The 22,863-nt window shown below is 40.4% G+C and overlaps 1 protein-coding gene across 4 annotated transcripts in view; it reads right to left on the bottom strand.

The window, feature by feature from the left end:
* Nucleotides 1-913: 913 nt before the first annotated feature.
* MYRIP (myosin VIIA and Rab interacting protein) overlaps nt 914-22,863 on the bottom strand; it is a 236,577-nt gene continuing 214,627 nt past the window's right edge. For 2 of the 4 annotated variants that reach the window (XM_064444040.1, XM_064444042.1), the window contains 6 exons: nt 11,396-11,590; nt 6,625-6,786; nt 4,866-4,970; nt 4,712-4,772; nt 3,824-3,942; nt 914-3,138 (listed from right to left, as the gene is read on the bottom strand). In XM_064444040.1, the coding sequence (XP_064300110.1) occupies nt 3,106-3,138; nt 3,824-3,942; nt 4,712-4,772; nt 4,866-4,970; nt 6,625-6,786; nt 11,396-11,590 (675 nt within the window). In that variant the 3' untranslated portion in view covers nt 914-3,105. Of the gene's footprint in view, nt 3,139-3,823; nt 3,943-4,711; nt 4,773-4,865; nt 4,971-6,624; nt 6,787-11,395; nt 11,591-17,408; nt 17,472-22,863 lie in introns of all 4 variants that reach the window. The other 2 variants (XM_064444043.1, XM_064444041.1) reach the window with 2 other exon arrangements.

The raw sequence follows: 22,863 nt of genomic DNA, 5'->3' as shown, positions 1-22,863 counted from the left end.
TCTGCCTGAGAAATTCTGCCTGAGATGGTATTTCAACCAACACACTCAACAGTTCGGAGAAGACTAACCATCAGATATTCCTAACAGGGTTCCTCCCACCCCAGCCCCAACGGAAAAAAGCCTGAATCAAGTGCGTGAATGCATATCCCTCCCCTCAGCTAACCGAGGTAATTCTGGGGAGTTGCAAGTCTCCTGGGTTTAACCGGGGATGGGTCATTTGTGGACAGGCTGTACCTGAGCTCTGTGCGGTGGCAGCATGTTCTGCACGCTTCCTGGCCGAGATGCACATAAATCCAAACAACAGAGAAGAACTTTTGGGGTTTTTTATGAATCAAGTCCTTGAAAAGGCATTCTTTTCATAAATTGCTTTTACTCTTTCATAATTTCTCTTGACAATAATTCTCGGTGAGTATGCAGATAACAACAACAAGGCAAGCTTAATATTCACTCAGACTTAATCAAATAGATCATATAGTCTTCATTTTACCCATTAAAATATTTTCATTTATAAAAATTAATCTAAATATAAATATTAACACTAAAGATTGAAATCACTTGATGACAAAATAATTCTTTGTGTGCTATAACATATGCTTTTATGATTTTTTAAAACAGTAAATTATATCTTTGCACGTATTTGGCACAATAAACATTTGTAAAAATTCAAATGCCTCATAGCAGGTGGGATTTTTTTTTTCTTTTTTTTTTTTTTTTGCAATGCCTACACAGTACACATTTTTCTGTCAAAGACTGAATATTTTAACATTGTAACACGATATTTGCTTTTCATGCCTCTTAAGGAAAACAACCTATTCCAAACTTCATTGGCTTGTTTAAATCACACTAACAGAACAAAAGCCAAAGAGTTATTCTATTAAAATTAGTAATTTCTGTATTGATATTACATACACAATATTAGTTATTATTTATTAGACAAATATGTAGACCAACCACCATTAATGACACTTCATAACACGCATACCTGCATAAACCAGAACCTGGGAATGTATTGTACACATACACGAGAACAGTTGAGGAATGGGGAGGAGACGGGATAACAAAAAAAATTACTAGGCATCCTACTCTGTTTAATCTCCTTTACTGGATTGCATATATAAATAAAATCTATTCATTTTATATATATATTTATATATTAAACAGAGTGGGCCAAATTCTGCTCTCACATCTGTGCAAACCAGTTCCAGAGAACTAGTATTGTGTGAGAGTAGAAGGTGGCGTAATTTCACGCAGAATCAACACATCGGGTCAGATCTTGGGCAGATGGAAATTCCTTGAAGGAATGGAGTGACACTTATGTATTCAAGGTGGGAAGATGGTTGTAGTTATTCCGAGGGTTCCTTACATGCAGCTGGACATTAGTTTACTGACAAGCGTGATGTCAAATGCGGGTGGCAGATTTGCAACTGGCACTGTTTTTCCAACCGTCCCATCCAGCCATTCCTTACCTTCCCCACCTGCCCCCCTAAATCCAGCCTAGCCAGGAAATTTGCCCAGTTTTGCTCATATTTGCACAACCACAGATGCTTCACGGCCTGGTGTCCCAGAGGACTGCTTTCCTGCCGCATGGTAGGTAACGTGCAGCACTCTGCCAGTGGGTGTTCGCTGGGAGCGCAGGGAAAGCAGCAGCTCTCCCCCGTCCCTGGCACCCGCTGCTCTCGGGAGAGCTCACCGCTCCTTAATGCTGAGGGGGAACTTGCCAGCCCATACCCTCCTTCACAGCACATTTCACATCAACCCAGTCTGCATTTGGGTACCTGCTCTGCACTTTGTGTGGAAGATAAGGGATTCACTGGCCTATCACCTCCTCTAACTACCTCTCCTTTGTATTCCTCAGAGCAAAAAGTACCACAAATTGGCATGGTCCTCCCTAAAAAAGGTGCGAGGCACACCCTGTAAGCAGCATCTTCCCTCCTGGACATCTGCTCAAGGGCCTTCCTGTTTGGCTCACCTTTCAAAGGTCTCAAGAAATGAGAGAAATTTAACTATTCACAGTCCAATTCAGAGGGGCCCAATGGTAGTGGGTTGCATATGGCACCCGCGATGGGCCCCAGCTACTCCACATTGGCTACAGACTAGTAAAGGAAGAGCCATCCGGGCTACATTTTCCCCCGCCTCAGAATGAGGAAACTGCAGAAGGTTGCAGCCATCCTACTACCACCAGCCAGTCAGCAGAGGTCTCATCCACAATGCTTTTACTTTCTTTTTCCAGTCTTAAAGATTTAGTCAGAATTTATTCTGAACTACAGCATGGTTGGACACCACCAAGCAGACAATGCTACCAAGAAGAATGAAACATACGAAGGTGTGGGTTTCACAGCAGTGTTCAGGTATTTCCAGACGCCAGGATCGTAACTCAACAGACACGTTGTCCATATGTGCTGCCACCAATTCACAGTTCAACATGACATCTGTGTTTCCCCTGCTGCCAAGAGCAAAAGCCCTAGCTCTGGGGCTAGAACATTAAACTCTGCCAAGTGTACCCTCAGTGAACAGAGGAGTCTTTGCGCATCACATCTCCTTCTACAAACCTGGTCAAAAGTTCCACTGACTCACTGGGAGCAGAGCTAGGTACACTGATTCTCCACGCCCACCACGCAGCTGAAAAGCAGCAGATGCTGCACAGAGTTGTTCTTATTGCTTGACAAGATGGATGCCTAGGTGAATAGTAAGAGGCCAGCAAATATGGATCACGGGTCTGCTTTGTTCTTTCTTTTTATATGAAATATTGGCCTATAATTATGATTGACTTCATCTACAAAAACATACTGCAGTTTAAAGACGACATACTTTAGTACAATCAATGGGGAGCAAAAGTGCATCTTAAAATGTGGAGCCTTGCTTTTGAAACTCAGCATCCTTTCTAGAGTCTTATGAGAACTTTAAGGCAGAGTTTCCTTTAGCAGACCACAATGCTGAAGACTTGGACAGCTTTCTCAGTGAGGTATCCAAACGAAGCCCTATAACTGAGGCATTGTGGGTTCTTGAGGGTCCATTTTCAGCTGGACATACACAATGGCTGTTAAGTAAAGGCACTCTAGTGTACAGCCTTAGGCAGTGTGTTATTGGCAGTAGGGAAGTGTAAGTTTAGTACATCACAGCAGATCCTATAGCAGGTTCCTAGAACAGAGAGGGACAGGAAAAAAAATAAACATGAGCAAAACAGAAAGCAAGCTTGCTGAAGCTTCTAGGGGGCCAGGTCCTTCCCCTTCTCGCCTCCCTGCCTATTTTCCACATATCTAGTGGCAGATTCCTTCAGGAGAGTCAGCTTTTTTCCTTACCCTTCTACAGCTGCTCTAGAAGAAATGATTGACAGCTGTATGGTGAAGCCTATTTGTTCAAACCCTGCAGAGCCAATGCGTAGCCTTGAATGCCACTTAGGTAGCCTTTGAACATTTCTCAAGAATTAGTGAGATTCAAGGTGACTCTCACCTGCTGAGTTACAGTGCGCAGGTGGCTCTGTGAGGGGCTGGTTCAGAAGTCTGAATCGCAGGGGACCACTAATCCTTTTTTTTTTTCTTTTAAATAAGGGTAGCACATTCCCAGAGACCTGACAGCCAGAATACATTCTCACAGGCCGACATTCAGGACTGCACAGCTGCTATACTGTGGAATATAGTCATACAGCTTGCAATGACACCGGTTGTATTTGTTCAGAGCTGCCTCAGTGGTCTCTATTCTTTTTCTTCAAACTATTAAAAGAAGTTTTGTGGAGATACTGAAATATAGCTGCCTACACAGATATCGCTATCTCTCTATTTACTGCTTTTAACAGCAGCTTTAAAAACATTTGTTATGAGTTTACCATTAAGTCCTTGGCAGTGCTTTTCCTCTCTTTAGCTCTTTGTGTTAGAGATCCTTGAAGCATGAAGTTTCTGTTAAACGTTCTGACAGTGGTAACTGGAGAACCATCTATTTTTTCACCTGGGAAAAATACAAAGAGGGAGATCTTTCACATAGCACATTGAAGAAGATGTAACAATACTCCTGAAGAGTCACAGCTTCCAGAGGGAGGAAACTTCCCCTAAGACGTATGAGGAAAGCTGGCTTTAATTTAAATGAAAAACAGCAGGCTGTGATACTCCAAATTTATTAAAGTTTGAGGCCATGTCAATCAAGAGCAATGCAAGGTGAAGCAGGCCCTAAAATTGTCAGAGCTAATGCACTGCAGGGTTTAAAAAAAAGGGAAAACATGAAAGAAAAAACCACTTTATTTTATAAAGCTAATTCACAGCCATACCCTAACATACCAGCAACATCGCTGAGACACATCATATGGCTTTAAGAAAAGCAACAGGGTTGTGGACGGTGGCAACTGGCTGTTGTAATTAAACACTGCGACTGTTTGAGTCTCACAGCCTAACCCCAGGCATGCCAGAGTAGCAGCATCCCAGCTGCAGGACAAGTATTCAGCATTTCTCATTTGCTTCTCCCAGCCTTCTGCTTCTGCTCCTATTAATTTGCCACTGTCACAACTTCCATGGAAAGAGAAAGTGGTGATGCTTTTTAATGTGACAAATGGGTATTTTATGTAATGCAAGTAGAATGGGAAATGAGGAGGGTGGACATATTTAGGCTTTCTCTGTTCATTTTATAACTTAATCTTCCCCCTACTTTGCTGAACTGCACATTATATTGAACCTCATAAGGACAGACTCTCTCTCTCTAGTGTATGTAAACAACTGAAGCGCACCTTTTATTGGTGGGGCTGGAAGTTTTCTCCTCTGCTGTCTTGATGTGTCTATTGTATGCATCTGTAAACAACACATACGCGTTACTCAACTCCACTACATAAAGAGGCAAGATTTCCCCAATGCATTTTTGAATACTACATAATGTTCTGGCACCTGGTTTGTTTGCTTTTGATCCCGTTTCCTTGTCAGGCGAACACATGGAGCCACATTCAAGCCTGCAACAGTGAGAGCTGATATTCTGCTCTCAATATCTGAAATCTTCAAAGAAAATAAAAGAGAGAGACAGACAGACAGGGAGGGGGAAAAAGAAGTTTTAAAATTACTGTGGATGCCACTACTAAAATACATCCCTCCCCCATTCAAATTCTCTTTAACCAAAAAATATAAACAGATGGCTAACTAACTTCTTCGCAATTCTGACACTTTTCTGTATTCTTTAGTCCTGACGCTAAAAGGGACTTAATTTGTTAGTAAAGATGCAGCAAAAGAACAATCCAAACTACCATGTCCTACTCCAAGGAAGAGGCATTTTACTCCTTTTGAGGAAAAAAGGAAAGGAGGAAAGAAAACCCCCATCTGCCATCTCCCAGTTACCTTTAGCTGCATAAACCCAAATTCATTCAAGCTGTGTTTTTCAAAGACTACATTCAAAGAATGACTTTGTGAGACATATTTTCTAGTTCAAAATTAATTTCATGCACATGCAAACTACATCCTCTTTCACAAAATCTAAACATTTGACCTTAAATATTTATAATTTAAGTGTATATATCTGTTAAACACTAACATGCATAAATGCAGGTATACACTATATAAAAAATACTCAGTGGCAAACAAATTGCTAGGAGGAACAAAAGTCCAAGAAAGGAAACATCTGGGGGAAAGTAGGCTGATGTTGAGACTAGCAGAAACGTATGTTGCTACAAGGGAAAGAAGTGTCAGAGAAGTCAGACATATAACCCGACTCCTGATTCATGATGACCCCTGAAGCTGTTCTCTACAGAAGACCTTCAGTTAGCCTCTTTCTCACCCTCCTTGTCTCTCCTCCTCAAGTATCACTCCCATTAACATATTTACCGTAAAATAATGACCGAAGCTAACAAAATGTCACTGCCAGTTCACCATCTAGCGCAGCAGTGCACTTCTGACATCAGAGAGACGTCAGACTCTCAGATCTTTGCTCAGTCCTAAATTGAGCATGCTGCTGCTGAGTGAAAAACAGGTACTTCCCATTAAAGCCTAGCACAGGCAGGTCAGAGTGCCTTGCTTGGTACAGACTGGTCAGTGAAATCATTGGCAGTGAGCTGCTGGCAGTGTTATATCCCCTTGAGGTCTGGCAGCGTTACCTCATTCAGCTTTTAGCACCAGGTCACAATGTTCTCTTCTGAGCCCCAGACTTTCTGGAGCCCACTAGAGAGACACTAATTCACAGCCCACAAGAGCAATCGCCTTTTGGCTGGGATGTGTGCAACTAAATCCCGAGGCAGGCTTGCAAGTGCTAGGCTCTGTGCTTGGCTCAGCGGCTGGCTGCCCTTGGCCTTTTTTGGGAGAACGGTACTCACACCGGCTTCTACAAAGTGCTTTACAATTTGCTGATCAGACACAGAGTGTACCATGTGAGCTGCCTGGCAGCAAGGAGCAGGTTCAGTACCAGTATTGCAGTAACAGGCTGTTACGCTCCCATGTCTGAAAACAAGCTGGGGGAAGAAACAAGCAAATACAGTATATCTGGCAGGTCTGAGTTATGCATCTCAGTTAAGCTTTGCCCAGCTCCTGTGATGCACTCAGCATCCTTGGATCATCAATCCACTACGGTACAAAAGGATATTGAAAGTAAGTGTGCATGGACAAAAGGTAAGTGCTAGGCAAGGCAGTGTGAAACCTGCAGGTAGGGAGGAGCCGCTCTCCTCACCTGAAGCTCCGCGTGATGAACCTGGGCGGCTGCTGTGGCCACCTGATCCTCCAGATCGGCCAGCTCAGATTCTGCAGTAACACTGTTGATCTTGCGTGCGGCGTCCTCCAGGTTGGTCAGCTGCCCCTCCAGCCCATACACCGTGCCAGCTGTCAAGTACACCTGCAGGGCCAAGGCAGGGAGAGGTGTCAGGGATTTCTGTTTTGTGGGCACAGAGGTTTGAGCAGACTGCATCTTCCATGATGCTTTTGAGCTTCCCTCCTTGCTAACCCACTACAGGGAGACTTAATTGGCAGAGGAAAGCGATGGGGGATTAATCTGAAAACACACATTCACAGAGAGGAGCGAGGTATGAGGTGGCTGAACTCCAAATTTCATAGGTGCTACAATGATATTCCAAAACACATTTGTTCCAGATTCACCAGAAAAAAAAAACAACAACAACAAAAAACCCTGAAAAGTTTACTTTTTTATTTTTGATATTTAATTGCAAAGCAAAAACCCTGAAGTCTACAAGGGGAAGCCAACAGATAACACCTCATATAAAACTGTGATTACTGAAACACGCCTAATAACTTCTGTTAATCAAAACTCTGTAAGAATAACTGTTCAGCAACGTATGGTTATTAACTTCTTATCGAGTAGCTGCGCTTACATGTGTAACAGAGTTTTCCATCCCATCCTGCTCTCACCCAAATATACAGCAGCCAAAATCTTCCCGCCTCCTGGCCCTTTGGAGTGAATCTGTGGAGGGTCAATAGACTTAGCTGGGCCACATAAGAGAGAATAACAGACTTTGTCATTTAGAGATATTCCCTAAAACCAAATAACACTTAATATTTTGACCCACCTACGATATCTCTGATAACTGCAGGTAAAGGTTTCATTTCCCATTCAGCTCCTTGGAGCAATAACTAATAATACATTGTGTTTTAATTGTTTCTTTTATTTCACAAAGAAATCTAAGGTACATGGCCAGATGGAGGTCTCTGGTTTATAAAAAAGGGTAATTTTCAAGCATTAGCTTTTGACATTTGTGCTTAAAACCGTGCAGACCCATGCAAAAATACTGCACCTTTTGCCTACTTAGTAGACAGCCAAGAGACTGTTTCCATGAGGCTGGTAACAGCCCAGTGGAAATGAAATATATATTCTGATTTGCCCCATTGGCAGCCTCACTCTAATAGCAGTAAAGACGATGGTGCTACAAAGCTAACATGAATTAAACATATTCTGTGGCCGACTTCATGGTTTAAGAGGCAAGAAAACAGGATCTGAACCAGATCCTTGAGCAGATACCTTCACTTCATACCTCTTTTCCACTCAGGTCACCTGCCCGCAATTCCTAGATCATTCAGTCAAATAATTTCTGGCCATGCTGTGACTTTATGGATCAAAAGTGGTAGAGAATGACTAGATTAAGATTTAAGTGTTTACTTTCCATTATTTTTTATTTTAGTTTCTTCATTGCTTGCAATAGGTTTTTTTTTTCCTTTGCATGTTATCACAAAGCATAAATGTATATACATTTTTTTCACGTATGTGACTTTGCTAAGAAACAAATTCACTACATCTTGTATGACCACAGACTAACTGCAGGCATGAAATCTTTGAAAAATGTACCTAGAACAAATAAGTGATCTTATTTAACATCTTTGCTGAAGTATTTGAAGACACAGGCGGGCCATAAAGTTATCATGCTGATTTAAATAGAAATGTTCCTGCTTTTGTGGGGTTTAATTATTCCTTCCATTCATTTAAATGATACATCTTTGGTGCGACATACCACAGCCACTTCAGATTAAAAGGCGATGTTTTTTTTTATTTCCCTGTTATGTCTAAAAGCTCAGAGAAAGAAGAAAAATGAACAATATGAACAGAAACATCTGTAGAAACTTAAAGAAAGGATGCATTTAAATGCTGTGCCAAAATTCTCTGCACAATAAGTTGTACTTTTCAAGAGGGGGGAAAAAAAATCTAAAGAAAATAGGACTGAGAAAAACATGGGAAGGGAAGGTCATCAATGTTTTTGTAACTGAATTAGCCCCTACATTTGCTAAATTTTAATTTTATTGAACATTTTCCAGCTAGATCTAAATAAAATATTTTCCTGAAGAATATTCTCTTTACCTGAACAATCGTGCTTCCAAGCAGCAAAAGGGTACTTGCAGGTCTCCATTATATTATGCCCTTCTGCATACATGCATATTCAGATTGTGAAGACTTATTTTACTATCATTTAGGTATGCACGGCTTCCACAAAACCCCACCTGACCTTGTGCCGGTTAAAGTGGCTCCACATTCCCCCCACTGATGCATGCGCAGTCCCCAAAATGCTACAGAAAGCACAAATGAACAAAGCGCCTATATATACCCAGATCCTCTTCCAAAATTGCTGCGAAGAGGATGTGCTGCATGCAGATACGCTCCCATCTGCACTGGGAAAAGTTATGGATTCCTGGATTTCTAAAGGCTCTTTAACTCTGCTATGGAGTGTGGTGGTGAAATCTTGAAACCATGAAGCTCTGCCATCTACTCCAAATCCTGTGTGGGGCAGAGAAAGATGTAGCGTGGGGACACTGCAAGGCTCAGCTGGATACCTTATGAATTATACAGGGAATTGAGAGAAGCTAAACCAGAGATATGCTACAAGGAGGACAATGCCACAGCAGGAAATGCTCTGCCTCAGTGCCCAGTCTCTGCTCAGTAAGAAATGCTTGGCCTGATTTAATGACAAGGGGCCATGGCACCACATATGCCAAAGCTCCACAAGGACGGGAGAGATTGTCAGAGTGTAATTGGGTAAAAAAAACCACACCCCAGATAGTTTACAACACAGTTCTCCACAGAAAACTGTGGAAGGAACTCTCCCCAAATTGCTCTGGGTCCTCCAAAGGTATTTTAGTTTTTCTAAAGATGTGGTCCAGCCTGGACTTGGATTTTTGTTCTGTATTCACCCTGACAAATGCATCCTGTGGTGTGTGGAGCTAGGATGCTTCAGTATTTCGTAGGGGAGAAAATCTCCATCTACCTACTTCTATCAGTCTGAAAAAAATTGATCAAACTCAACTAGAAGTTGTTGTGGGGGCGCATCTGTCATGTAAGAATGAAATGGATACCATGGTGGGTGGCATGAGGAAGGCACTTTGCTCGCCACAAACTCAAGTTATACCCTTCTCCAGGCACCAGAGCAACAACTACTCTGGGAAGCCTTTACTATTCTGCGGAGGGCCATATCTGAGCTGTCACACATCCAGCATCTCCTGGACACATTCTACTGTCCTGTCCTCCCAGCCCTGCTGGGGAGGACTCCCAAGCCTATTTTGCTTGTTTGTTTTGAGTTTCCCTACCAAAGAGGAGCTGGGAGCATGTCTGCCATGTGGAGAACTCCATGGCAGGGCAGGCGCGGGTGGCTGTGGTGCCCCATGATGGAGGGCAGAAGATGCCTGCAACCAGCACAGCGTGTGGAAGCGAGGAGGAGCACGCACAGCCAGATGCCTGGGAAGGCTGAAGAGAGGTGGGAAGGAGAAGTTTGGAGGTCCGGTTATGATTGTGAACTGGTTGGGGGGGAGGCGAAGGTGCTCTGCGGCGGGTTGGAGGGCATCTTGTTGGTGTGGGCAGGGGGAAAGCTCTGAGATGGAAAAGGTTGTGGAGCAGATGATGTTAGGAGGGGTAGGATCTAGCTTGGGAACCTTCAAACCAAAGTAGTGCTGGGAGATTTGAGCTCAAAAAAGGTGTGGTGAGAGGTACAGGGGAGTTGTGGGACTAGTGGGAGGGCTCTGGAGTAGGACAGGCCCAGGACTGGCTGTTATTGCCATGGATTATCTCCTCCTCCATCCCTGGCCTGCGGCTGCTGTGGAAGTGTGTTTCTGTGGAGGAAACTGATTTTATCCCCCAAGAAGAGATTCTGTCTGAAAGTTTTCCTGGGCTAAAGAAAACCAGGATCTATTTTCTTGAATTGATCAGGATGTTACAATGGGACAGCCCAGATTCCTGCGAGATCTTTAAGAGCTCCTAATGAAGGGAAAAATCACTGAAATGTAATCAGTTAAATGTGGGAAGAAGAGGAAAATCGGAAGTTACAAGTATACCGACTCCATTAAGTGGATGCATAAAAATTTCCAGTGAGTAGTGACTTCCCTCTGTGATTCAGCATTACACATTTCCTTGCAGATGACAGGTACTCATGAAAAAGGACAGGTGATTTGGATGTAGCCAAGCAGAAAGGTTTGTTTAATTCAGCTTCTCCAGACTGCTTTTTTTATGAGTGGAGCAGGCAACTCTGGCTCCCTGGGTGCTCAGCACGGTATGCTGGGGAAGTGTGGGTGGAGGAACAGCTCCTCCAATTTTTCTCTGTGTGACTGGGGACATGCTTTCCCTTACCTGTCCTTAAAATAATGAGGCTGTGCTGGGACTTGGAGACATGTAGTGTCAGCAAGGCATGGCACAGCTGTGCAGCCACAGAGGTTTGGATGGCTTAAGTTAATTTTTGAAGCAGGGATTCTAAAATTAGTTGTAAAACCCAACACAGCCAACTCACCCCCTCCCCCAAATGTTTCAAAGCACACATTAAAAAAAAAAACACCCAACACAGCTGAGTACCCCTTTGAAATAGGATTTTTATTCTGTTTTGTGTATTTGTTCAATAACCCAAAATTAATTCTGAACATCCACTGATGCTGCCGACGCACTTTCCCTTTCCAGTTGGCACACACACATAGGTGCACTCACTCACAAACATGCCACTTCCACATCTGATTCATATTCTTACGTTTTCTTCCAGTGTGGTGAGCTGCTCATCGAGTCTGATGGGGTCTGTCCCCAGTGGGAACGTCCCTCTTCCTCTGTCCTGAATGTCAGCTGGGAAATCGCAGGGACCAGTGGATTCTGCTATCAGCTCTTCAGTGGCATTGATGACTTTCAGGACCTCTGTAGATATGTTGCAGAGAGAGACAGCAGAGTACTTCTGTTTTGTTACAAGAGTAGACAGAGAAAACAACAGCATTAAATTAGCACAGAGAGATAATATGTAAAATCACCTTGCTAATAGATGTACATTTAGCCGTGCTAAAACAATATACCTGGCTAACTGCTGTGAACAGACACAAGAACTGTGTGATGAAATTGGAACCTGCTTCTCTTTTTCTCCATCCCTTTCTCACATACGTGCACTGATACAACATACAAAATAAAATACACACACACTTCTTCCACAACATGATTTCTACTGGAGGGATGGTCCAAACCTTATCACACAAATATCCAGATTTAAAATCCAAGTGAGCTAGATAAGCCTATTTTTGCAATAGCATTTTAAAACACAGCCTTCCTTTTTGGGTACTGGCAAATGGATGTGGAATAATCTGTCTCCGTATCCACAGGAGCCATTGCATTGCAGCTGCAAACAGGGGAGAGCAATAATCAGCAGCCCTATCAGGATGGCAGTTTATAAAGATGTTTGCTATGATTTATATGATAGCCCCAAAAACCAAAGGTTCAGCTACAAGTGTGTGAACACTTGTATCCTGATTTTTTTAAAATTTAAATTTACCTTTTTAAAATATTTATTAAATAAATTATATCAAATAACATGGAAAAGCATAGTTTTATCTTTTTTTTTTTAAACAACTGCAAGCCTTTTTATCAGTGTTACTTATTTGTGATTTGCAATTTGTAATTAAATATGCTGATTTTGATGATTCTCACAGAGCTTTAGGCTTCAGGATAACTCATATGATGGCAATAAAATTTCACCTGACGTACCCTCAAGCTCAACATCCAAATTGTACAGCCTGGAGATTGAGCCAAAGCTTGTTGAAACCAATACAAATACTGTCACTGAATTTATGTGCAATACCTTTAGTGTTGCTTTGCCTAAAAGAAAGTGTGGGAAGTTTAGACCTAAATGTAATTCATTCCTAAAACCTGCAAATATTTAGGCATGTAAATTAGGGGCCCACCCATCTGTAAATTTCTCCACAAACAATATCTGAGGATCAAAACTGAGAAAACAGACGGCCTTTGGATTCTATATAGTAAATTCTATAGTACAGAAAAGTATAACTGATTAAAAATGTCTGTGTGTTATGCAAACATTGTATTAATCGATGTCAGCTGGCCTCCTAGGCAGGATATCGGAGAAAAAATGTTCCTTTGCTTCACATGAACTGGTGGGTTTAACTGGAAAACATCTTTTATTATCCCTTTCCTGTAATTAGCTGTTCATTTTTATGTTAGATAAGACTTTTACTGAAAAACGACTTTTTTAGCAGTATGCAGTCAATTGTTGTACATCAATACATTAAGGCATCTTTAGCACTGTTACTTCTCCAAATTACAAGAAATAATTGGATACATGAGATTAAAGAGAAGAACAAAGCAAATACAGTATGCTACAGCACACAGATCTTTAGCTTGTTAGGATAGCCAACACAGTCCCAAACAAGTAGGCCTAGGACGCTCTTACTGAGAACAAATACTTGAACCCCATAAAGAGCCTACTGTTTTTTCCATTTATTTTCACAAGTGCCAATTAGGTTAAAAACAGATCAATAATTTTATAAGACAGAAGAGGAAATCAATGTTACTTTGTTTTATTATTTGCTTTTACAAGTACCCAATTCTTATTCTAGTCTATGAGTACCAAACAAAAAAGGATAAAGGCCAGACACTACATTTTCTTCATCATCTTCACTGATGTATGTTCTCCATTTCAAGAACTGTAGCCTCACTTCAGTGTTCATGATTTCTTAATTTTTTTATTACCCTTTGTAGCTAATGATGGATTTCCAAAAAAGATCAAATTGAATTAGAAAAAAGGTATTCTTATAGCAGAATATGACAATCCATATTGGCCTTTATTACAGTCCAATTACTGCAACACAGGGTTTTTGGTTTTTGTTTTCCTAGTAGAGTATTCTGTGATAGGAAGCTTTAGGAAATCAAGATTTTGAGTAAAATACCCTACCTTCTCAGTACCGGAAGAAACTCCCCCCATCAGTAGGGGAAGAAAAGTTCAACAAAGAAGAGATGTGATTTTTAGCTTTTCTAGAATTTTGAGGTAAGTTCTTAGTGGCAGACACTATTTGACTTTTAAAACCAAAGGTTTGCTTCACATTAAATATTGTGCAAGGCAGCTAGATGGATGTTCATAAAGTGTTTGCGTCAGTGAACATACCTTGGTCCTAGCCTGCAGGTATATAGCTAGACACAGGAGTCACAATATTAAAGCTTTTCTTTAAGCTTGTGAAACATTTGCTTTAATAGTATAACAAGGATACCGCACTAGAGTTTAAATGCTGTGAAGAAATGAATGGCAAGCAAAAGTGACTTTCCTTAGAGCATATCTGAAGAGTTGATCTCCCAAAACCTAAGAGCACAAGCAATATTTCCATGTATTTAAATCTAAACTTTGTGAAGATTTTCTGCTAAAGGATGTTTAGAGATCAGCTTTGCCCTGGGCTGCATTTTACAGAGAAGTAAGAAGAGATTAATGTGTGCCTAAGGGAGATATAAAATCAACACGTGGGGAGTCCTGGAGTTTTAGTGCTTCACAGCCCTCTCCCCTCCCTGACCACCCACATCAAACTCAGGAGTTATGAGGTTCTATAAAAATCACCTAAAATTCACAGACACACATGCAGCAAGATCATCCTGGTAGCTGGACATTGCAAACTGCTATAAAGAGCTCTTGTCTAATTTATCTTGCCCTTGCAGGAATGGTCATTGCTAACACCTGGAAGTGATTCAAAGAGACAGCTATCATGCCATGATGAAGTCTCTCCCACCTGTCTTGTCAAGCTAGTCAAAGAACTAATATAGATGTGATAGATGCAGAAAGCAATCTCTATTACAAATATCTAGCACACAAACACTAAGTGCAACTATTCTTCTTAAAACACCGGGATGCATTCTGATTTCGACTGTGCTTCCCTACTTCTGGATTAACACCACTCCTCCCAAATGAAACTGATGCAGCTGATCCAAATTTGAATGTTTGTACTGGTTATAAGAATCTCATTTTTTACTGAATATGAGACTAAGGGGTAAATGGAATGAAGAAAACATGCATTTATCCTTTTTATGATAATTAATGTCTATGCTCACAAATGCGTCAAAGACACAGTCAAAAGGAGATGCTCAATTCCCCGAGTTCTTTGTGGAAGAGTTTGCAAACCAATGAAATACTAAAAAAGTGAGTGTATGTGAACACGTATACATTTACGTGTGCCTGTGTGTACTGAATATAACAAACAGCATCTCATAAAACTTCTTTACTGTCATTTCTATGTGTGGTTGGACAGATGGAAAGGATTCCTGTCTTGCTGAAGATATGGTTTCAGTGGTCTAAGCTAGCTCTTGCTGGCAGGTAGCCATTTCCCCCTCTTCTGCTGCCTCTTTCCTTACCCTGCTGATGCTACAGATGTTGCCTTTGGTTTTTTTACTTAAGGATGCTGCACTGGAAGGTGCTTTATGGAACAGTATTTGCATCCTTGCACAAGGTAACGGCAGTACAGCAGGGTGATAAAACTGAAGTAACGTGAGAGTCCAAACTGTCAAGAATAGGTGAGTGTTAAGTCCTTGCATGCATCTCAGCAGCCTATGACACCTCCACATCAAGTTTCCTCTGCATGAACGTTATTGCTTTTAGTTTTAATGCTCCTAAAGCAGTTAAGTTCTCCATCACTTGAACTGATCTCTTCTCCATGATGTATACTCTGCCATTACCATTTTCTCTTTTTTGCTGTTATGATGTTATGCCATTGCTAGGCTCTATGAAACTGGCATGCGAGACAGTGACTTGCAATTCAATAGAGAACAGTTAACATCAATAGTTAGATCAAGAAATAGAGCAAGGGAAACTTGCAGCCCTGGCACAATTAACCGTGTCTGCAATGACTTGTAGTGCAATCATTTTTAGTTCTGGTCCCAAGCTTTTCTATCACACCCCCAGTCGCATGCCTGTTTCTCCAACAATACCCTCATTTTTTTGTAGGCACTTAAGGTGGGCTGGGCAGAAGACAAGTTTTGCTTTGCCACTGACTGATTCATCTTTTCAGAGTAACCTGACTAAATCCAAACTTGATGAAAACATAACCAAAATCCAAACCTGCCTCCTCATCTCCCCACCCCATGGGACTTCATTGTATAGCTTTCAGAAGGCCCTGAAAAGCCCAGCAAAAGCCCATCTCCTTCACAGGCAAGCAATATTTGGGACACTGGCCAAGTCACAGTGTGGGAGGAACGGAGCCATCAATGCCCAACCATCAATGGCAGTCGTCAATCCTGACCTTCAAAAGATCTTTTGGCATAAAAGTGAGCCCTAACCACTCATTACCACAAGACTGGGAAAGCAAGCTAAAATTTGCCTTGATATTTGATGGAAGACAAGTATACTATGACAAACCATGGTATTAAGGAATTACTCTTCTGTGCAAGTTTAAGACTTCCTGCCTTGACCTTAATATCAATGCTTTCATTTATGGGCACTCATTTAGAAAAAGAAAGCTAAATTAGCTTACAGAGAGTGCTATTATTCTACTGACATTGTCCAAAGAATAACAAAGAAATACAGTCTCTCTTTTTGATTGTGCTAGGTAATTCTGAATATTAGAATTTTACTAACAAATTCAATCCACTGTCCTAAGATGGTTACAGGTGTTATTCATAACAATTTGTAATGCCTCATTTCTAGAGACAAGTTGACTACAATAATGAGAAAGGAAATGATTTTCCAAGAGGTGAAATATTATGGTGCAAGTTGGAAATGGAAATACTGAAACCTTAAAATCTGCACAGGATTCTGTAAGAGTACCTATAATGGACACAGGCTGGTGACATTGCACAAATGGGAAAACATTTTTTCTTTAAAATCGTCCTTGGGATTTTTACTAAAGGAAACCAAGATGATTAAAAGGTGATTAAAATTCATAGCACAAAATTTAACTCTGAGAGTAAGGAAAAAATAAAAAGTTGAGAGGAGGAGTGTTTTGCTGAATTAAGCATCAACTTTTGACACAAAAAAAGTGATTCTTATTTTATGACTGAGAGAATGCTACAGAACTAATTTGCTTATCACTATACATGACATACTAAAAATAGCATGTATATTAAAATATGAGATAAGTATATATTTTCTCAAGGAATAAAATGAAAATCTCTTTTAATATCTGGTTCTCATAAGCTGAGACTCAAATAGTACAGAATATGAAACCTCTTTCCATCTAGACAAATGATAAGCGATAGACACTAGCAGCAATGTGAGAAAGTGCCTACTCACTGTGTACAATATCTACAATGAATTAAGGGTTTTGTTTGTTTTTTAAATTGGGAGCTTAGAAAGGTTTTTGAAGACCACTATGGTCAGAAATTGCTAAAAATCTCATTGCTCAAATAGAATTTTATTTTTTTCCTTCCAAATTTATGAATATAGGTGAGCACATCAGAACAGGAAGATTACACACCTTATCTTTGTCTTCTGTTCTTTACCAATAAAACCAAATTCTCAGCACAAAGCCAAATAAGAGAACCAGCCTATTCCACGTGTCTACTTCATGCTCATCACTCCCATCATAACTCAGGGCTAGCTGTGATTATTAAATACTTTTCTGCAATGATTATTGATTTTGGCCAAAAAGTAGGATTCTTCAGAGCTGATATTTCCTGGAAAACATTTTGAGGTTGAGAATTTTGCTTGAGAAATGCGAAACCCTCAATATCACTTTATGGCATCTCTTACTATGTAAGAGATGTAAGACGACACAGATAAAACAAAGCATTCTCACCTGCTGCAATACAGTGGATAAAAACTGCAACTTTAAATGAAGATCAAAAGCCTTTTGTTTTTCCTAGATAGTGGGAAAGCAGTTAAATAAAAAGGCAGAAAAGTTATGTTAACAGCTACAGAGGTTAACGTTTATATAGGTTCAAACTTACAGAGAGCTTTAGGATGAACTGCAAGAATAAAGAAAATAGCAAATATACCATAAGATTTAGATTTTTACATTTATTGCTAAAATATTTAAAATAAACCAATGCCTAATTTATTTTTGTTTGTGGCATTTAGAATAACAGATCTTATTAAGACAGATATTGCAAATGACACATCTTTTTTATGAGATGAAACAGATGGGAAATCCTGATTTCCACCATCACAAAACAAACTCTCAGTAGCAATAGAAAAGACTTTTGCAGCAGTATTAAAGAAAGGTCAGCTATCTTCAATTTTTGGGTCTACACAATTGCAGTTTCATCACTGTGTGTGTTTCTAGTTACCAAAGGGTCTGTACCTCACTTATGCCACAGTCAGATGCTCACGTCTGAAACACCTTTGCTGCTGTCCCTCTCCTGGACTTCACTGTCCCAAAATGAACAAAATCCTTCATACTACCACTCTCCAGTGTCAAGTTGGTAGGCCTACCTTAATCCCCCTAATTTACTTAGGTCTATTTAAACTAAACTGACTGCTTTTGCCTTGAAGTAATGACACAACCACAGTTACCCTGTTGGCTGTGCTGTGACAGAAGTACCATCCAGCTGAGGAGCAGTGTTTGCTTGAAACTCTTCCAGCTAGATCTGAAAGAGCTCATCTGTCACTGCCAAGTCTCTGGGCTGCTTACAAAAGAAGACAAGAAAATAGTAACCTTTTTGTTACAGACTATTTTCCCCCCATTTTTTTCCAAACGCTTACACTAATCTTCACTGATTTTCTATAACTGTATCTGTAAAATGGCTTTCACATTTTCTTCCTAAGTAAATAAATCTTCGGTGATCATACAACTGAAGGGGATTCATATTACATGCACGCTGGACAGAGCTGGCTTGGGTGTACATGCACATAAGTATCAAACCTGAGACTAGGAGAATCTTGTTTACAAAGGTGCTGCATTCCACATGTGGAGCCAGCTGAGATCTCACCTATTCTGCACTTCTCCAGGCAGATTCAACAGGGCTTTGATTCAGTTGCTTTAACACAGGCAGAAGAGGTGCAATTTGAAACAGCTTGAAGTATCTGAGGATTCTCAAACAATGCTGTCAGATATGACATGGACCAGGGAGATGCATATTTCCTCTGGACTAGCAGTTAAGGCCCTGTGGGATACCCTAGGGTGGGTGGGATCTCAAGATGGTCTACCTATATCCATACTTACACAACTGTATTGACCCCAGGAAGTGTCATAACTGGAGGAACACAAACATCACTGCCCACTTTTGAAAACTTTTTAAAAATAAATGTTTATGGTCTTGAAGCAACTATTTTGCCTGAAACTGAAGATTCAGATTTTGACAAAACAAACTTAGGATCAACTTAATTTTCTATACTAAAGACCAATAAAAAATACTAAATACATGGGAGAAATCTCCTGAATGGGATTTTTGTCCAGCAAACTACTTAATCCTCGGTTTAAAACTGAATATATACTTGACTTCAGTTGAATTGAGAATGTAAAACTTTAGATCCATTAGCCCAATGTCAAGATTAAAGTCTCATACCTCTTTTAGAAGAAAAAGCCACTGTTTCACCTTCCTTAAGCAAAATCTTTTTTCTCCACTGTCATTCAAAATCCCATGCATAGATTTTCTGCAGTTTGTAAACCTTAAAGATCACTTTCTACAATGCTGCCCATATTCAGTTTCAATCCTGGACTCTGGAAGACTGCCCAGATAATTAACATTGTAATAAAAGCTGTGATCCACCAAAACACAAGAATTATTCCAAGCACCTTGCATACAGAAGTGTGAAACAACAGACACACAAATATCTTCTGAGTTGGTAACCCAGGAAGATGCCGTTGTATTACACTGTCCAGTTTTATTAGCATAGTAGTAGCAACATAGTAAAGCTACTTACACTATTACATTTTCTTGCGAAGTGAGCCATGGGGTTCTAGCTCCTTCAGAAACTTTTACTCGGTCATTTCTAAAGTCTCCAGGCAAACAAAGCTGGATGGCAGTTTCCTATTAATCCCTGCCTGAACCAACACACCAGCCAAAATACCCAGGAGTTCCTCAGCAACATCTTCAGTTCACGAGGTTGCAAGATAACAATCACAAAAACTACTACATCATCTTCCGTGAGGACAGTGCACATACCAGCACAAATGATTAACAGAAGCCTCAGCCACCAGGAGACACAGGATCTCTTTTCTTATTATAGCACTGCTGTTATAACATCACAGCCATTCCTACCGTGACACTTTAACAGGCTGTGATACACAGGAGGGATTCACTACCACGTGCACATCCAATGCCGTTCTCCAGCTCCATCAAGGTCATGAGCATATTTCTCTCCAGCGAACAAGTCCCATGAACCCTCCCTTGCCTGACTTCCCTCACTGAGCCCTGGCCACCTTCTCCGTGGCCAGTCCCAGGCATAGCCACCAGCATACACCACAGCAGGGAGCTGGCTGTCTCTTCTGCTGTGGTAACATGCACCTACATCCACTTGTCACTAAAGAGAGGTGCCGGGCAGATTTTCTAAGAAGTGTCAATCTCATTATACCAGTAGTCAAAAAGTGCTAATTTACGTGGTGAAAAATGCAAGATGTACTCTCTTGAAACAAAAAATACAGGCCTCTGGCACAAATATACATGAAGATGATGCTGGTAGTACATACTTTCCCCAACATAAAGCTTTATAAAACCCAAGATGAATAAAATGTTTCCAGAGAATGAAGGCATAAATGTTTTATAGAAAGAATGTTTATGCCGTTATTCATACTGTCAAGGAACTTGGGAGGTTTCACTTGGGGAACATGATCCCACTGTGCTATTTAACAAAGTTACTTACAGGTTTTCATTCAGAAAAGAGGTATTGAGTGCCTAGTCATGTAATAATGTCAACAGAAAACAGAAGGATTTAAACAAAGTTACTAAGCCTTGGTTGTAAGATTCTCTGGGCGGAAGTAAATGCACAAAGTGATTAAAAGAAATCCCTTAAGTACACAGCATGTTGCATCAAGCTAAACCAAAGAGGAGAGAATCTCAACTGCTGAAGTTTAACTCACTTGCTCATTTGCATATCTCAGGGAAGAGTACAAGGATATCAAGGAGGACTATGAAGTAGAAGGATACAAAAAAGAAACACAAGGTTTTAACAACTATTTCAGTTTTTATGCTCTGTGGGGCTATTTGCAAAAGTGGCAGGGGCTATCCTGTTTTTTAAACAGTAACTCTATAGTTTCTGATTAAGTGGTCACAGTGATAGACTGTATTCAAAATGCAGTCTCATTAGGCACTGCTGAAATTGCCTTCTAGAATATAATTCTGGGGTATACCATAAAATATAGACCTGGCCTATTCATTTTCATGAAAGCATTAAAAGAGAGGAGAGGGGAAAGCAAGAGCTAAACACAACCCATTTATCACACTTCCCATTCTCAGGACCAGTGTCATTAAGATACTCCCAAGGGGATTTACACTTTGCTTTTCTCTTTAAGGTATTTAGTTAGGGTTTGGGGGTTAGAGAAAAAAAAAAAGGCGCAAGGCAGAAAGAACTGTGCAAATCACTGTGCTATTACAAGAAGCTTCACTAACACAACAGTTGCAGAATGTGATTTTTGGTTTGTTCACACCTGAAGCCTAGAGGGGCTGAAGGCTAAATCTACCCTGAGCATAGACGACTCCATGGCCTTTCACCGCACTACTGAGATGAGCAGGCTTTTCAGGGGTCTGCATATCCTTGAAAAACCATGAACTACTTCTGTAGCTTAATAAGCACAAAATGTTGCCTATAAAAACAAACCTGCTGTAGGATTATGTTTGTTTTAAAGAGCTGTGAATCTCCACAAGACCATTTTAGGCAATGACAAACTTAGAAATGTTAAACATGATTGTGCTGAAGGTGTAACAGGATTTAAGTCTAAGGCATAAAATTAACCTGTGTTAATTAATACCCACCTAAATACTCAAGTATCCCACATGAACTGAATTATTAACTCCAAGTTTAGCATTTTCAAACTTGTATCTTTAAGGCAGTCATACAACTCAAGAGCTTAGCTTGAGGTGAGAACCGAGAACACGCAGAAGACCAACTTCAGCTAAATCCCCACTCAAGACATGCCAATTCTTGCCATTGCTACAGATCTGCATATACTAAATACCATTTTTAAAGCATCAGCTCAACATATGAGCTTCCCAGCCTCCATTAAAAACAGAAGTCCAGATTTTGAAAGGTGCAGACGTGCAAAAGTCAGATTTTCATGAGCACCAGGTACTTAATTTCCACTGATTCAATAAACAATATATGTTTCTTAAAATCTTATTCTATGGTTAGGTGTACTGTAACCAGAAATTCCCTGTGATTTAAGGTTGCTAATGTGTTCCAGAATAAGCTTGAGAATAGAAACCTAAAGGCTAACAAAGCAAGACGGCTAAAATATAAGCAAGATGGCTAAAATACATACTTGAATTTGTGTACAGGAGCTCAAAGCAGATTGTAGGCATTCGAGCTGTCATTTCAATAGCCCAGAATTAGTGGTTCCGTATAGCTAATTTCAAACTTGATGCCCAGGTCTGGGTCCGAAGTCTGGGTCTTTGGCTGAGAATGATAAGTGCCAGTCTAAAAGATCTGTAAGCCTTGGTTCTCCAAAAATCAGGCTTCTTAGAGACAGCATATTGGGGCATCTGACTTTTAAGGCATCTAAAATTACTGGTTCCCTGAAAATACGTTTTCTATGCTTGTCTCCACTGAGACATGCCATCTACTCATCTTAAAGTTATTGCATGCTTTATGAGTTTAGCTAGGTCTTTGTATTTTAGGTTACCATAGCCACAAGTGGTATTATACGCTGTCAGCTTCAGTATTTCATTGTAAGATGTTGGTCAGCCACCTTTCCAAAGAGAAGGCACGCGTCAGAAGATTTTAAATTACCTTTAAGGACAACTGTCAAGAAAAAGAATGAAAGCAGCCTGCTTTTTTCTCTACAGCTGGAGCAAGTTCCGCTATCAATTCCACTGAAGTCATGGCCATGAATAGTACTAGGATATTTTGGTTTCTTTATTATAGACAGAAAAAATATATACTGCGACCATGAATGACTAAGACTTTTTTTCCATCCAAAACCAATAAAGAATTAGGAACACCAAGCATTCCCTTTTGCTGAACATGGTATGTCTCTTTTTTTTTTAACTTAAGTAAATTTTACTGAGAAAAAAATATTAATCTTTATTATTGTTGTAAATAGCTGACATACAAATGTTAAAGAAATAATAAAATTAGAGGAAAAAACAACTAGCATT

Source organism: Phalacrocorax carbo, chromosome 2 (assembly GCF_963921805.1).
Source record: "Phalacrocorax carbo chromosome 2, bPhaCar2.1, whole genome shotgun sequence".
Classification (NCBI taxonomy): Eukaryota; Metazoa; Chordata; class Aves; order Suliformes; family Phalacrocoracidae; genus Phalacrocorax; species Phalacrocorax carbo.
The sequence above is the reverse complement of the archived record's forward strand: the minus strand, read 5'-3'. Positions and strand labels throughout refer to the sequence as shown.